This window comes from Pezoporus flaviventris, unplaced genomic scaffold (assembly GCF_033815535.1).
Source record: "Pezoporus flaviventris isolate CSIRO_AGI_PZ_B2104156 unplaced genomic scaffold, CSIRO_AGI_Pfla_v1 ptg000054l, whole genome shotgun sequence".
In the NCBI taxonomy this organism is placed as follows: domain Eukaryota; kingdom Metazoa; phylum Chordata; class Aves; order Psittaciformes; family Psittacidae; genus Pezoporus; species Pezoporus flaviventris.
Window position 1 is genome coordinate 6,133,063 of NW_026892602.1, and position 13,729 is coordinate 6,146,791.

At 44.1% G+C, this 13,729-nt stretch overlaps 1 protein-coding gene across 1 annotated transcript in view; it reads right to left on the reverse strand.

Moving 5' to 3' along the window:
• TENT4B (terminal nucleotidyltransferase 4B) overlaps nucleotides 1–9,004 on the reverse strand; it is a 51,099-nt gene extending 42,095 nt beyond the window's left edge. Inside the window, exon 1 of the mRNA XM_061469074.1 lies at nucleotides 8,274–9,004. Coding sequence (XP_061325058.1) covers nucleotides 8,274–8,815 — 542 coding nt within the window. The 5' untranslated portion in view covers nucleotides 8,816–9,004. The remainder of the gene's footprint in view (nucleotides 1–8,273) is intronic.
• Between the last annotated feature and the right edge of the window lie 4,725 nt (nucleotides 9,005–13,729).

The window sequence follows — 13,729 nt, forward strand, 5'->3', positions numbered from 1 at the left end:
CTAAGAGGTGAACCCACTGTGCACAGCACAAATCTGGAGTAAAACTTCATGCCATTTTCAAAAATCATGAGCATACCTACTCTAGATTAAAGCCAAAATCTCACTGAGGGAGAATGGGGGAGGAATGTAAATACATATAAAGGATCATGCTTTTGTCACTGTCCCCTTGAAACAAAAAACCCAAAACCAGAACAACAAAAAAACTTTTGCTGTTTGCAATACAGAAGAAAACATCAGCTGTTCCTAAGCTAAGAGAGGAAGCAAATAGCTCTAAAATTAGCACAGTGAGACAAAAACTTAAGGAGAAAGTTGTTATCACACTTCCTCAGTCTAGATCAATCACAACATCAAGAAGTCAGGAAAGGTCGACAAGCTTTGATTAAGGATTTGCCATCTTCAGACTACATATTGACACGTAAGATCCACACCTCAGTAATCACACCACAGCAAGATATTCCTGCAGGCTGTATGTGAACAGTGTTCTTGCTCTAATTAAGAGTATGACATTATATGAAGGGCTTATCTGTACCTGATATTTGTGACAGGTTAATACAAGTTCTCTCAGATTTTACTGGATCTATAAACAAAGTAACTGTAAAAAAAGCATGTGACACTTTAAATGTGTGGACTTAAATCTATCTAGAAGTCAGTCTACACTGAGTAAAGATGATGAGCCAATGCTCCTACTCACGTACACACCTCTTCCCCTGCTAGGCTCATGTCCCCAATTTGGAAGTTTCTAGAGGACTTTAATGCTTGCATTTGCCCACTGTTATAGCCCATTACCTGTAGAATCACAACACTATTTCCTCCATGATGTCTACCTACATTTTCAATATTGTGTTGGCTATTTCCCCCCTAATAAATCATGCCAACAAGATGGAAGAGCGGAGATGCACAGTCTTATTTTGATCCTAAGCCTCTGCTTATTTGAGCCCCTACTACTACTGTTTTCAGTAAAAATCCTGTAAAATTAAGTGCAAAAACAATATTGCAAGATGTACGCAAGACAGTATAGCGATGGAGAATTCCACAGTGTAAAGCCTTCTCAAGCAGTTGTAGCAAAACTGTGCCTCTTTAGCTGCGTATCACTTTTGAATAATTCAGATGTAGTTCTCATGCCATGGAGGCCATTATGAAAATGTCAGAGAGGATGATCTAGAATGAGGGCTGCCAAATAATCTTAATTGTTACCATGGGAGGAAGAAAATTAACAGCTGTTGTTGATGTACCACTGTAAGACATCCTCAGACCCAGTCATGCACACAGTGCATCTTCACACTGAGCCGATGTGCTACAACAGTCCTGGAGCAGCTGCCTCTTGGCTGCTCCCACCCTCAGAGCTTGGTGGCTGTGGTACAGTCAGCTCATGGGCTGTGCTGCTCAGCCTTGCACAACTTCTGTGACACAGCTTTAAGGGTCAAGAAGATAACCATCAGGGACAGCTTGCCCCAAGACCCACACTTGTACATTAATTGCATGATTATGATACAACACAAGAGTACCATCAATACACAAAAAGATACTGAAAATATTTAAACAGGCTCTAGAGATATGTAGGAGAGGGTTTTGTACAAACTTACAAACAAAGAGCTCTGCTGCCTCAATCCACATTTATCTCCTGTTTTGACATCCTAAGTTCATTGTATCCCTGGAAAAAAGGCCTGCTGTGTTATCTATTGTAGGTTAAAGTTACAAAATGAGTAAAGTTCAAATTGCTCCTTCTGTAAACCTGTTTGGAGCCCAGGAAAATATCTGAAGCCTGCATCCAATTCACTGGTTTTCCACTCTTTTTCTTGCTTATATGACTGCTTATATGAATACTTTCTGTACCCTCAATTTCTAGGCAAATGGACAGAAAGCAATATTCAAATATGACCAACATCTTGAGCATTCTTTGGCAGTTCATCCGGAAAGAAAATTCAAAAAGACAAATGCTCATCACTTAAGAAATCCAAGCACATTCGAATAATGGATTAGCATGCCAACAGCTCACTAAGAACAGCAGTACTATTTATTTGCTTATAATATGTATTATGCAAGATTTTCATTGATTACGTTGCTGTACCACTACCAGCACACACACTCCTCAACACAACACCTAGGCTGACTCTAGGCTGCACTCTCCCACTACCGCCAGTTCCAACATCCTGCAGAGTATAGGAACCACTGGTTTACGTCACATACAACATTAACAACAAACTTCAAAGCAAAAGTCACCTCTTAAATTTTGCCATATACATTGTTTTGGGAGCACATACCCATATTCAGAGATGTATTCTAAATCACCATGTTATGAAATCAATAAAAATTACAATTACTTCTATTATTGTCTATTTTGATAGTGAGGTTGTGTACACAACTTCTCAAAACCACATTTCAAAGTTTTCCAAATTCCCAAAGTGAAAAACAGATCTCACATTCCAATTTCAAATATTATATTTACTTCATATAGACACCTCTATCTACAAAAAAAAAATAGTCTGGCAAACTTGTGTTCCTTATAGAACAAGGTAAATAAGTATCCAAGTCCCAAACAGATTATAAGAACTGGCGAAAACAAAACAGTTCACAGGAAGATACTAACATGCTGTTTCCTTGCAGGTGTAGAAACCAGCAGGCCTCTGAAGTCCTCCTCATATTCTTTACACAAACATGCCAAAATGTTGGCACCATCCCAAAGTTCTGCAAGCTCAAACAATACTGCTATATAATATTCACAGTATATGTCCTAAAGGTTTTCTCTAACTGCATCTAGTCAACATCTTCACCCCCTAGCAAACTTGTTTCTCTCTCCCAGTCCCTCCAAAAGAAGTGACTTCTTACTGCAGGAGGCTGCGGGGAAAAATATGATTTCACTTCCATAAACCCCAGATGAGCACCTTCCAAGAGCTGCAAAAGCTGTCACAAGGGCACTGTCAGAACTGTGCCACAGCGTGACTCACAATGAGACAGACAGCAACAGTAGATCTTATCAGACCCATACAAGAAAAGGACTTGCACTCATTTCTTCCTTTCAGATTACATATGCAGCTACAGAGTGAGGGGACAGTACCGTTCTAAGAGGTTTTTTTCAGGAAGCAAACAGATTTGTGTCTATGAAGCTTTCCTGAGTAACTTATTTTTTACACATGATGTACATGACAAATTCAACTGCAACCTTTGTTTTAACACACACATCTTTACTAAATCCAAAACACATGCAACTACTGTAAGAGAAGAGACATTAAGAAGTTATGTACACACCTCATTGTTTGACCAGAAATAAGAAGTCTGCGCACAAAACTGCTTGTGTCATTTATGTATCCAGTAATGCCACAGAAATCAAACACCACTCATGCATTTGATTTAAGCACATAAGAATGGAAAACAATACAGTTGATTAGGATTTTATCTGATTTCCCTAAGTTAGGCATTCAGTCTGGCTAGATGCTTGCTGCTGGTATACATACCTGCTCTGCTCCCACTACACTCAACTCTTTCTGTTCACCCTCTAGCCCACACAGAAATCATGCCACTGCGGCTGACACCATGCAAGGACCTGAGCAAACAAGAGCTAAAGGCACACAGGGTAAGTTATCTCAGGCAGGCAGCCGTGTTACTGTAACTGCATGTCCTCTGGTCAGCTCAATGCCTGCAGAGAATGAGCTTGTGCCTGCATTAATACACCTAGCTTCTTTCAAAAAAAAAAAAAAAAAAAAAAAAGAGACTACAAGACCTGAGGGGCTCACAAACTTCATGTGGCGAAAAAAAGGAAAAATAATAACAGAATTTCTGTAGCAAAGACACATGGCTTTAAGCTATTTACTTCCTAAAGTAGTTATTTTATTTCATGGTATCCTCTGTAATCCCAGGCAACATACTGGGAACCCTTATATCAAACAAGCTGAAAGCTGCTCAACTCCATGCCAACCAATTCAGCGGCCCTCAGGTGTGTGTGTGTCCATGCACATCCCTCCTCTGAGGTCCTAGTATTCTCTCCCTGTTACAGCAAAGTTCCCATCAGTACCTCAAAAATGCATGCATTCGATATTTCAAAATGCACTGTCTTCTCTTTAGCCCAGGTTCCTCCTTGGGAGTACACATGGCAAGTTTTTCCACCTTAAATTCACATATTAATTGGGTTCTTGCCTTTGGCTGCAGACTCCTGTAAAAACTAACCAGCTCCCTGGAGAGTCCAAAATCTACAGCTCCTACCTGGGAACTGTGCACTAACTAGACTCTTTCCTTTGGCACAAGAATCACAGAAATCTACAAGAAGACAGGCCAAACTTGCATGCAAGTCTTTATTTTCGGGTTTTGCTACCCTTAAGGCTTCTGGCTTTACTCATTTTTCTTGTGTCACTCTTTAGCTAGGCTGGCTGACTCTAAACTTGGTGAAAGCTGTAAAACAGTCACTTCAGTATTCCAAAAACCTTTTTGTTCCTTTTTAACTGTGATACTACTGACATTCTTTACTGTTACCCTTGGGACACACACACACAGAGCATCCCCTCCAAAACCCCAACCCACACATCCTTCTACATCCTTGAGTTTTGCTACCAAGTACCCCATCGAGGTAAATCCCATTAAACTCTTTGAAGGTTTAAATCACCAGCACCATCATATGCATACTGTAAACTCTTCATTCATTTTCTGTGTTACCTGTTTTTTTTAGCACTACTGCCTGTTGACAAAGTCCCCAGAGGGGATGCAAGATACACAGGCTGAATCCAACTGGTGCAAAACAACTTGCAGGAAGCACTTGACAACTGATTTACAGTGGTATTTCAGAAGTCACAAAGTTAAGGGTGCCAGAACAAAGCAGAATACCTGTAATGCAAACATCTACATTGTTAACAGAACAGTAAATCTGAAAAATTATAATATGGGAGCATATTAAAACAGGCCAGAATACAATGCATACAATAGAACCATTAATTCTGTAAGACTGGCCACCTGTTGAATGTCAGTAGTTCAGCATTCATGGTAAATGTTGGCAAATATTGTGCATTCTTTGTAAGAAACCTGTATTGAAATCAAAAACAATACTGTTGCGGGTCATTTGATAATTATTTGGTTATCTCTTTGTCTATATAAATATCTTTAACCAAGAAAGTACTGTTTCTCAATAAATACACTAAACCTGAAAAGAAAAAAAAACAACAGATTTCACTGAATATATATTTATCTTCCAACAAAAATCTCCACTATTTCAACATGTTTACCTTACCTAACTCCTCAGACAGCTGTTATATGTTTACATAAAATGTCCAACTAGCTAAAATTTATTGGACTGTTTTTTCCACACAGCTGATCAATATAATTGCGTACTCTGAGTTGTTTTGCACAGCCATGCACAAAAGTGACATCCTTGCCCTGGAAATATGAATGCCACATGTCAGCATTCAATCGTGTTTACCAGCAACTCAGGCCTAATCTTTCTGAAAATGGGACTGTTCCACAACACTTTCCTATTCAAAAGACTCTAAATTTAAAGTCATTAACTGAACAAAATTACAGGATGGTATACTGAAAGGTGTTGAAGGCCTTTACTATTTTTCACAATTTGCATCAAAGCAATTTGGAAAAAAGGTACCTCTTATCACACAAGTAATGCCATAATAGAACCGTGGGTATATTTTTTTCCCCAATAACTGTTAGAACTAGTTACAACAAATTTGGGAATTCATGTTGGAAATAATTAATGTTTACTTTGGCAACAACCTCATTAGCTAGGTTACAAACCTCTCTGTCCACCATTCCTGCCTGGTGTCTCAAGAACCAAGACAGATATCTCACAACAGACAGCTATTAAACAGAACTCATATGCAGGAGTGATGACAGCATCTCAGCGCATACTGCAGGCAGTGACAGTGGAGGCTTCCACATGGCCCTACCAGCAGCCAGTCGGTCACAAGAGTTAAGCACCTCCTATGCTTTCCTAAGAGGCTTCAGATCCTTTTAGAAATTGTTTTCACAATTCTTCATTCAAGACTGTTAGCCAACTGTCCCTAAATAGCTTTGGAATAAATAGCTTTTTTAGAAGCAAACACCACTCATTTCCACAATTTAGGAAAAGCTATGTAGGAGCATATCTTTAGAGAAATTCTACCTCACCCTGCTTTGAAAGGAAATAGCTAAACCAGAACCTCAGTGTCATGCAAATATATGCCATAAACTAGACAGTCAAGCCAAATGTAGACCCATGTAACATATTTGAGTACTTTTTGATACTACTAAAAGGAAAAAAAAAAAAGTCCACAAGGTGCTTCCACTTGGACTTTGAAACTGACTCAGCCGAAATTCTACTCTAGCAACAGACATCATCTTGAATACTTTGGTAGAGTTGCTGTTATTATCATCATCATTATTAATCTCTCATTCAATTTCACCCTTTTCCCCCCTCTCCCCCTATTCCTTCAGTAAAGGGAAAAGGTTTCTGCATTTGCAAGAGAGAGGAAGAGCAAAAAGCACTTCTAAAACTGTTTCTCAACCTTCAAGTAAATAAGCGACAAGCTGGAAGATACAAAGTCCCAAAACTAGCTTACAAAAATTCAGTACTCTGTGTGTTTTGCACACAGTACTTTTAACATATGTGAAGAAAGTTAGGGAAGGTTTCAATGTATAGTGGCTACAGAACTTAAAATAGCACACTTCTGCAGTGTCATTTTAGGAATTACTATAACCCCAGCAGTAAAGGTAACATCGGAGAGTCCCAGCAGTAAAGGTAACATGCCAAGAAAACAGGAAGCCAGAGGTGGTAAGAGTTTGTCTTCCAAATTTGAACAGTCATTTTGACAAATCTTACAGAAGGGTGATTTTGGAAGGCAAAGAGATCAGTGGGAGGGGGCTGAAGGACCCTTAGGTACAAGCTAGGCACACAAAAGCTAACATACCCAAATCATTACCCATTTCTAAAACGAGCTCTTCTGGGCCTTCGCTACTTGAACACCTCCACAATTTGAACCCTGGAACCAAGCCAGACTTCTTTGTAAAGAGCAGGACTGGAAAGGGTATTGCAATTGCACACACCACCCCAGATGCCCATACTGAATGGGTCAAACACACGTGAGAGTGCTCTTGCTGCAGAGATGGGGAAGACAAAGTCACAGATGTTGCCACATTGTGTTTATCCAGGGCATCACTCATGTCAAAAGCCATCCTGTCTTTAAAAAAGAGTGGGGACGGAGGGCTTATAACAGTTTTCAGGCAAACAGAAGATAACATGTTTGCCTGCCCTCGCTCTCTGTGGGTCATGCAAGCCTCACTGGCAAGACCTAAGTTAACACAAAAACACTATGGGGAAAACAATCATACTAGAACACACATTCCAAAGTCAGAGATCCATGAAAACCATTAATAATCCCATACTGAAATCCATAATACCGTATACAATTTTGTGTGCCTACCTTCTCTCTCAGGTCTTAGAAAACACACTCCCCATGTAATTTCCTTGACTGTGCACTTTCTTTCAGCAGCAGCAGATTATTGTTGTGTTTTGGTTTTTTTTTTTTTTAAAGTTATAACTCCTACTACACATTTGTTCCACACACAACACAAAGCTCCAGAGGCTTGCACAGCAGCGGCTGCGGAGGGCAGGCAGACGTGCTGCGCTGCTCGCTGTCCTGCTGTCCTCCCCAGCTCAGCCACCTCCCCAGCCTCACCCGGCACAGCAGCACGTGCGTGTGCAGCACCGGCATCAGACCCCTCACCGATACCACCACCAGCACAACCACCGCAGAGCAGCGGGGCGGCAGAGGAACACACCTGTGCTGGGCAGCATGGTGCGATACCGGGAGAGGCGCGTGTAACAGCCACACTTGCACACGCAGTGACAACAGGCGAGGAGCTCCCGTCACCGCGGACACGCGCGACCGCACCCGGCCACCCGCTGCCCCCCTACAAGAGGAGTCGCGGCCCGGCGCGGCCCGAGGGGCTGCCCTGCCGCTGCACACCAGCGGGGCCGAGCGGCAGCTCCTCACGCCGCGCACGGGCAGGCGGGGCAGCGGCCCGGCACGCGCGGCCCCTGCCTGCCCCCGCCGGCGGCCACCGGCGCCCCGTGGGCCCGGTCCGGCCACCCCGAGACATGCGCCAGGCCCGGGGCCGCGACCCACCGCCGCCGCGCCTCAGATGCCGCGGCCCAGCGTTCCCCACCGCGGCTCGGCCACCGCCCCGTGCGCTAGCCCTGGGGCGGGGAGGGCCTCGGCCCCCTTTAGAGGCCAGGCCGGGGCCAGGCCCCGCGTCCCCTGGCCCGCCCGCCCGCCTTCCGTCCCGGCGCCGCTGCCGCTCACCCCAAGACTCCCTGGCTGTAGTTCCTCTTCTTCCAGGGGGTGCCGGTGTACAGAGGCTCAGCCAGGCCGGCCTGGGCCCGGGCAGCCGGCTCGTCCCCCAGGACGGGGGCCCGGCCCTGCCCGGGGGGGCCCAGCAGGAGGCTGTAGTTGAGCCCGAAGGTGCTGGCCTTGTTGTCGCGCTTCCTCTTGTTGCTAGCGGCCGCGGCGGCGGCAGCAGGCGCCCCCCCCCGTGCGGGCCGGGCCCAGGCGGCGGCCCCCGGGGGCGGCGAGGCCTGGTGGTGGCTGCGGTTGTGCTGGTTGTTGGCGCTCTCGAGCGGCAGGAAGTCGGGCTGGGGGTCGGAGCGGGGGGCGCGGTACATGCCGGGCGGGGAGGCCGGGCCGGCCCCAGCGGGGGCGCTCTGCTGCTGCTGCTGCTCCTGCTGCTGCTGCTGCTGCTGGAAGTAGAGGTTGCGGACCCCCTGCGTGGTCTCCCAGATCTGCATCCACAGGCGGTTCGAGGGGCCGAGCTGCTCTGGCTGGAACCAGGCTATCCGGGGATCCATCAAACGGGGACCCACCCCGGCTGCCTTCGCTCCCCGCGCCGCGCCGGCCGCCGACGCCGAGACCCTGTCACCGGGTCTCAGCGCTAATGGCGGCTTCTATAGAAGGGCAGCTCCGCGCCTGCCTGCTCGCTGCCGTCGTTCCACAGCCCCCGCCCCTCCTGGCGAGCGCGGCGAGGCGGGGCCCGGCTGGGCCGCCGGCACATAGGCCGCGCGCAGGCAGCGAGGGGCGGTGGCGGCCGGACCAGACGGTGGTGCGGGCGGGTCCCCTCTCTGCCCCGGCCCGGGACCCGCTGGGCGGACCCTGCCTCCCCTGGCGCCTCGGCCTGGCCGGGAGGCTCTCGGGCAGCAGCAGCAGCTGCTGCTCTCGCGGCGGAACCGCCCTGGTCCCGGCCCAGCCCTCGGCGCTGCGCGGGCACCCGCCGGGCTCCCCAGCCCCGCCGGCGGCAGGTGCGGCCGAGGGTCCGGGCAGGGCTGGCGGGGAAGGCCCGGACTGGGTTGGCCGCAGGGTCTGGCACCGCTTCGGGGGATGCCGCTTCCGTCACTGGGCCTCCGTTACACCAGAGAAGAGTACGAGGCGTACCAGAACAAACGCTCTCTGGTACCCTGGCTCTTGTGCAGTCGCGTTACGCTTCTCGTACACCATCAGTTGCCGCTGCACTCCCTTAGAAGTATTTTGGGGATGGTTATGGACACTTCTGGGTCCTTCTGACTTTCATTCTACTTCATAGGAGAGGGAAAAATAGCTTAGGTGCTATACTTGCATAGCCAACGCTTCTGCGGGTTGACTGCTACTGCTAAACCCAGGACAGTATATTACACACAACACAGCAAACAGCAACATTAAGTAGTGCAAGTTCTGGTTGGGTTTAGGTTTATTTTTAGTGTTTTCATACTACAGCTTTAAAACATCTTTGATATCAGCTAGAAAGTTTCCAACATGCTGCATGGAGGGTCTGGAGCTTCTCACAGTTTAATAATTGCATGGGAAAGGATTTCTCCTTAGGAAGATGGAAGTTTTGGAATAAAAAAGCCACATTTCAATTCCAAGTATTGCATGAAGTAGTTTGCAAAGAAGTCTTAGAAACAGTTCCTGGTGACAACCAAGGATTAAAGTTCTGGCTTCTCCCCACCATCTCAGAGCAGGACATGTTGCTCTGATCCCTCTCGTGTTCTGTCACAGGGTGCTTGATGTGTACTTCCCAAAAGAAACCCAACTACAGGAACAAGCTGTAGGATGAAATCTCATTTTGGAGTTTGAAATCTGTTTTTGCCTTTGAGAATTAGGGTCTGTCCATAAAATTACCATCAAAAGCCACACGGAAGCTGGTTGAATTTAAGCACGGTTTGGAACTGGAGAAGAAACATCCTGAATAGCCCTATTTTCCAAAACCCATATTCTTCAGTTATTCTGTGAATTATGAACAAACCAGAAAAGGTGACTAGAAATGACTAGCCTGACGTTCCTTTTACATCACAGATGCAAATAAAAAGTTTTCAATTCAGAAACTTCAATTTTTTTTTTAAACACAGCACAGAAAAGTGAGCATAAGTCTTATGTTATCCTTAAGGAAATAACAGTAATGGGAAAAACATAACTTTTTTTTTTTAAAAAAAAAAAACAAACCCTAATCCTTAAAAAAACAATTATTTGTTCTACACCCATAGAATGTAAATGTAAACAAGTGGTGTTGTTGGACTGAGGCTTATTAATTTAACGATTCCTCAGTAGCAACCCTAGTCCCAAGCAAATAAAGCCAGGACACAACACACTGGTGTAGTACCAGAAAGGCTTTACATAAAGTAGTATACCTATGGGACATTAAAAATGAAAAATAATAAAAAGGATCCCCCCCATCCAAACCAACAAAATGGTCAGTATGACTTTTTTAAATCATGATTTTGAACTTTCACTCTTCTACTTACTGAAACGGGAACTTCCCAGAAAAGGTCATTTAGAAACATCATGCACTTTCCAGTTGAATCAGCCATTTTTCAGTTAAGTTCTGGAAATGCCTTTTACTCTCCAACAAGAGATATAGAGGAGGAGGGAAGGGGCCAGTGCAATTCTCCTTTAAAGTTAAAAATACCCCCACATGTCAGAAGAAAGGAAACAAAGAATCATTACCAGGACTTTTGTCAGCAAAGGAACACAAAGCCTGGAGAAGGTATACTGAAATGCCAGTGCATCTCTGAAAGCAGTATAGGTATTTATGTGAGCACCTTGCAACCCCACAACTGCATCAGGAGCCTCCGTTGTTTTGAGAGCACATACCTGGCACAGTTGTTCTAGCAGCGTACAGATAATTACAGCAGGATTTTACTGCTGTTCACAAGCAGTTTGATTTAAGCCCTTCATGTAACAGTAACACAAGGAGTTCCTGACACCCAGGCCGAAAAGTGTCTTACTCTTATCCTTTGCGTGTATCTCAAATTATGTTCTTATGTGGTCAATTAAACTATGTCTGACAAAATGCCTCACAGAAATAAGGAACTTACAAAAATAATACAGAAACAAAATTTAATTAGACTGAATTGATTTAAATTCATGGTATTTTTCCCAGAAAGCACAAAAGTTAACAGTGTGAATTTATTTGGAAATTAGACAAAAAAAACCCTCCACCACTCAAAAAAACTTCTTCAAAGTTTTCAGTGTTTCAGCCCTGTGGAAAAACTTACAGTTCCTTAATCTGCTGTGACTGTCAGTTTTCAGTTTTTGCCAATTATCTTAACGTTACCTATTTTAACCACACGTCCAGCACAACCTATATTTAGACTGTTTGCTCAGTTCATTTGTGCCAGAAAGGAACAATCATATTATTTTCAATTACCAATACAATTGCCTTAATTTTAATTTGAAACAGTAAATGTAAGGCTAGACATTTCTATCCAATACACTGGGGATGCTTTTACTGAAAATACTTACTAAGGGAACAGAACTTGAGTTTATGCACATTTTGGCTGGTTGTTTTATGTTAATATTCCACAAGATATGCATTTCATTTATAATACTTAAAACTACAAGCAGATTTTAAATTAATTTGTTCTCCAACACAGTTCTTATTGTGCAACTTCAACACACTCTGATTTTTTTTTTTTGTATTTTCCCTCAAAATACAAACATAAAACCAAGCCAAGTAATACTGGTTAAAGTTACTGTTCTTCTAAGATAACAATCTTTTTTTTAAAAAAAAAGTGCAAAAAATTACCCTCAATACACACCACAAACCCCAAATACTTAAACTACTGGCTGTAATGTGGTATACAACCATCTTCTGAATGTCAAGCACAACATATAAAAAGTACTTCACATCATTTTGCCAGCTACAGAGGCCAAAGCAGTAGCAAATGCCACCAGACCCACTGCTTTCGAACAGGGCAAGGAGTCCCACAGCCCTCCTTACACTCTTAATGCCATAGACTGACTAAAATTCAGCACCTATTTGGTATAAAAAATCTCAACTCAAAGCCAGATTCTGCCGTGTTAAGTGTCAGACAGGGAAACAAATGCAGCAATCCATACTTTCAAGGGATTGCAGTTTTTAATTGAAGCACAGACAGATGATGTCTTAGGGACCAGGATAAGAACACAAATTCCATTTCAGAAGCCTATTTTGATATGAACTGATGGAGATCACTTAACTCTATTTAGCATCTATTTACTTATGCTGCACACTGTCTAGATCAGTCCAATTTCTGTCACCCTCAAGGTTTGGCTTTGCCTTTGTAGGCAGCCAAGAAACTTGTCTTTGTTTTAAGCTAACCTATTTAAGCTAAACCTATTTAAATAAACAAATGCCAAAAGGGCCCCCAGATTTAATTTACAGTGCATCATCACTTCTGCTGCTGCCTTAATTTTCTTCACCTGTGTCAGAACAACTTTTGTAATCCTCACTTTACAGCTTAGCTTTTCGGTACTTAAAAATCGCACCTGGTTTTAGGCCCCAGTCTGACACTTCTTTAAGTGACCGAGTCTCTCTTTTCATGTGAAGGAAGAAAACAAGTTCTGATAAATTCTATTAAGAAAACCATGTTTTCTAGTGTATGCCTTGTCATCCATATATTTGCCTGCAAGTTTGAGATTCATATTTGAAAATGATATGTTCCTTCTTAGTAACCTAAAAAGGATGCCTAGCCCCAAACGAAAAATAACATACCTCATTGTAATAGTGTCCAGAAGCCAGACTCTGACTGTTACACTTGATGTAAAATGCAAAGAACTACATTTGTAACAGAGTAATCCCATGAAACAGAGCAGCTCTTACCCAAAAGACCGAAGAGCAGCTTTGGAGTGAATGACTGAAGGGTCCTGGTGGACAGTAAATTGAACAAAAATCAGCAGTGCACCCTTGCAGTGGTGATGGCTAACAAACAATGGGCTGTATTGGCAGAAGCATGGCCAGCAGGTCAAGGAAACTGATTACTTTCCTCTTTTCAGCAGTCACGAGATCACATCCACTGATCTCGTGTGCCCAGTGTCCAGTTTTGGGTCCCCCGTTACACGACACAGTTGGGTAGATCAAGCAGAAGGCCACGAAGACAGTTAGAGGGCTAAAGCACATGATGTACAAGGAAGGGCTGAGGGAGCTATGTTTACTGAGTGTGGAGAAGAGGTGAATGCAACTGTTGTTTTCAACTAGCAAATGGGGTGATAAGAAATGGAGCCAGGTTCTTGATGGTGGTGTGCCGTCAAATGACAAGGGGCACATTTTGCAGCAGAGGGAAGTCCTAATAAGTATACACAGGTGAAAAAAACAAAAGTGCTACAGCAAGGGCAGTCAAGCACTGGAAATGGCTGTGCAAAGTTAAGGGATATCCATCTTTGGAGATGCTTAAGCCCCTTAGCACAACCTTTCTGACTCCAAAGTCTTAGTTTAGCAGCAGACTAGACTAAGGAACCTCCAGACATCCTTTCCA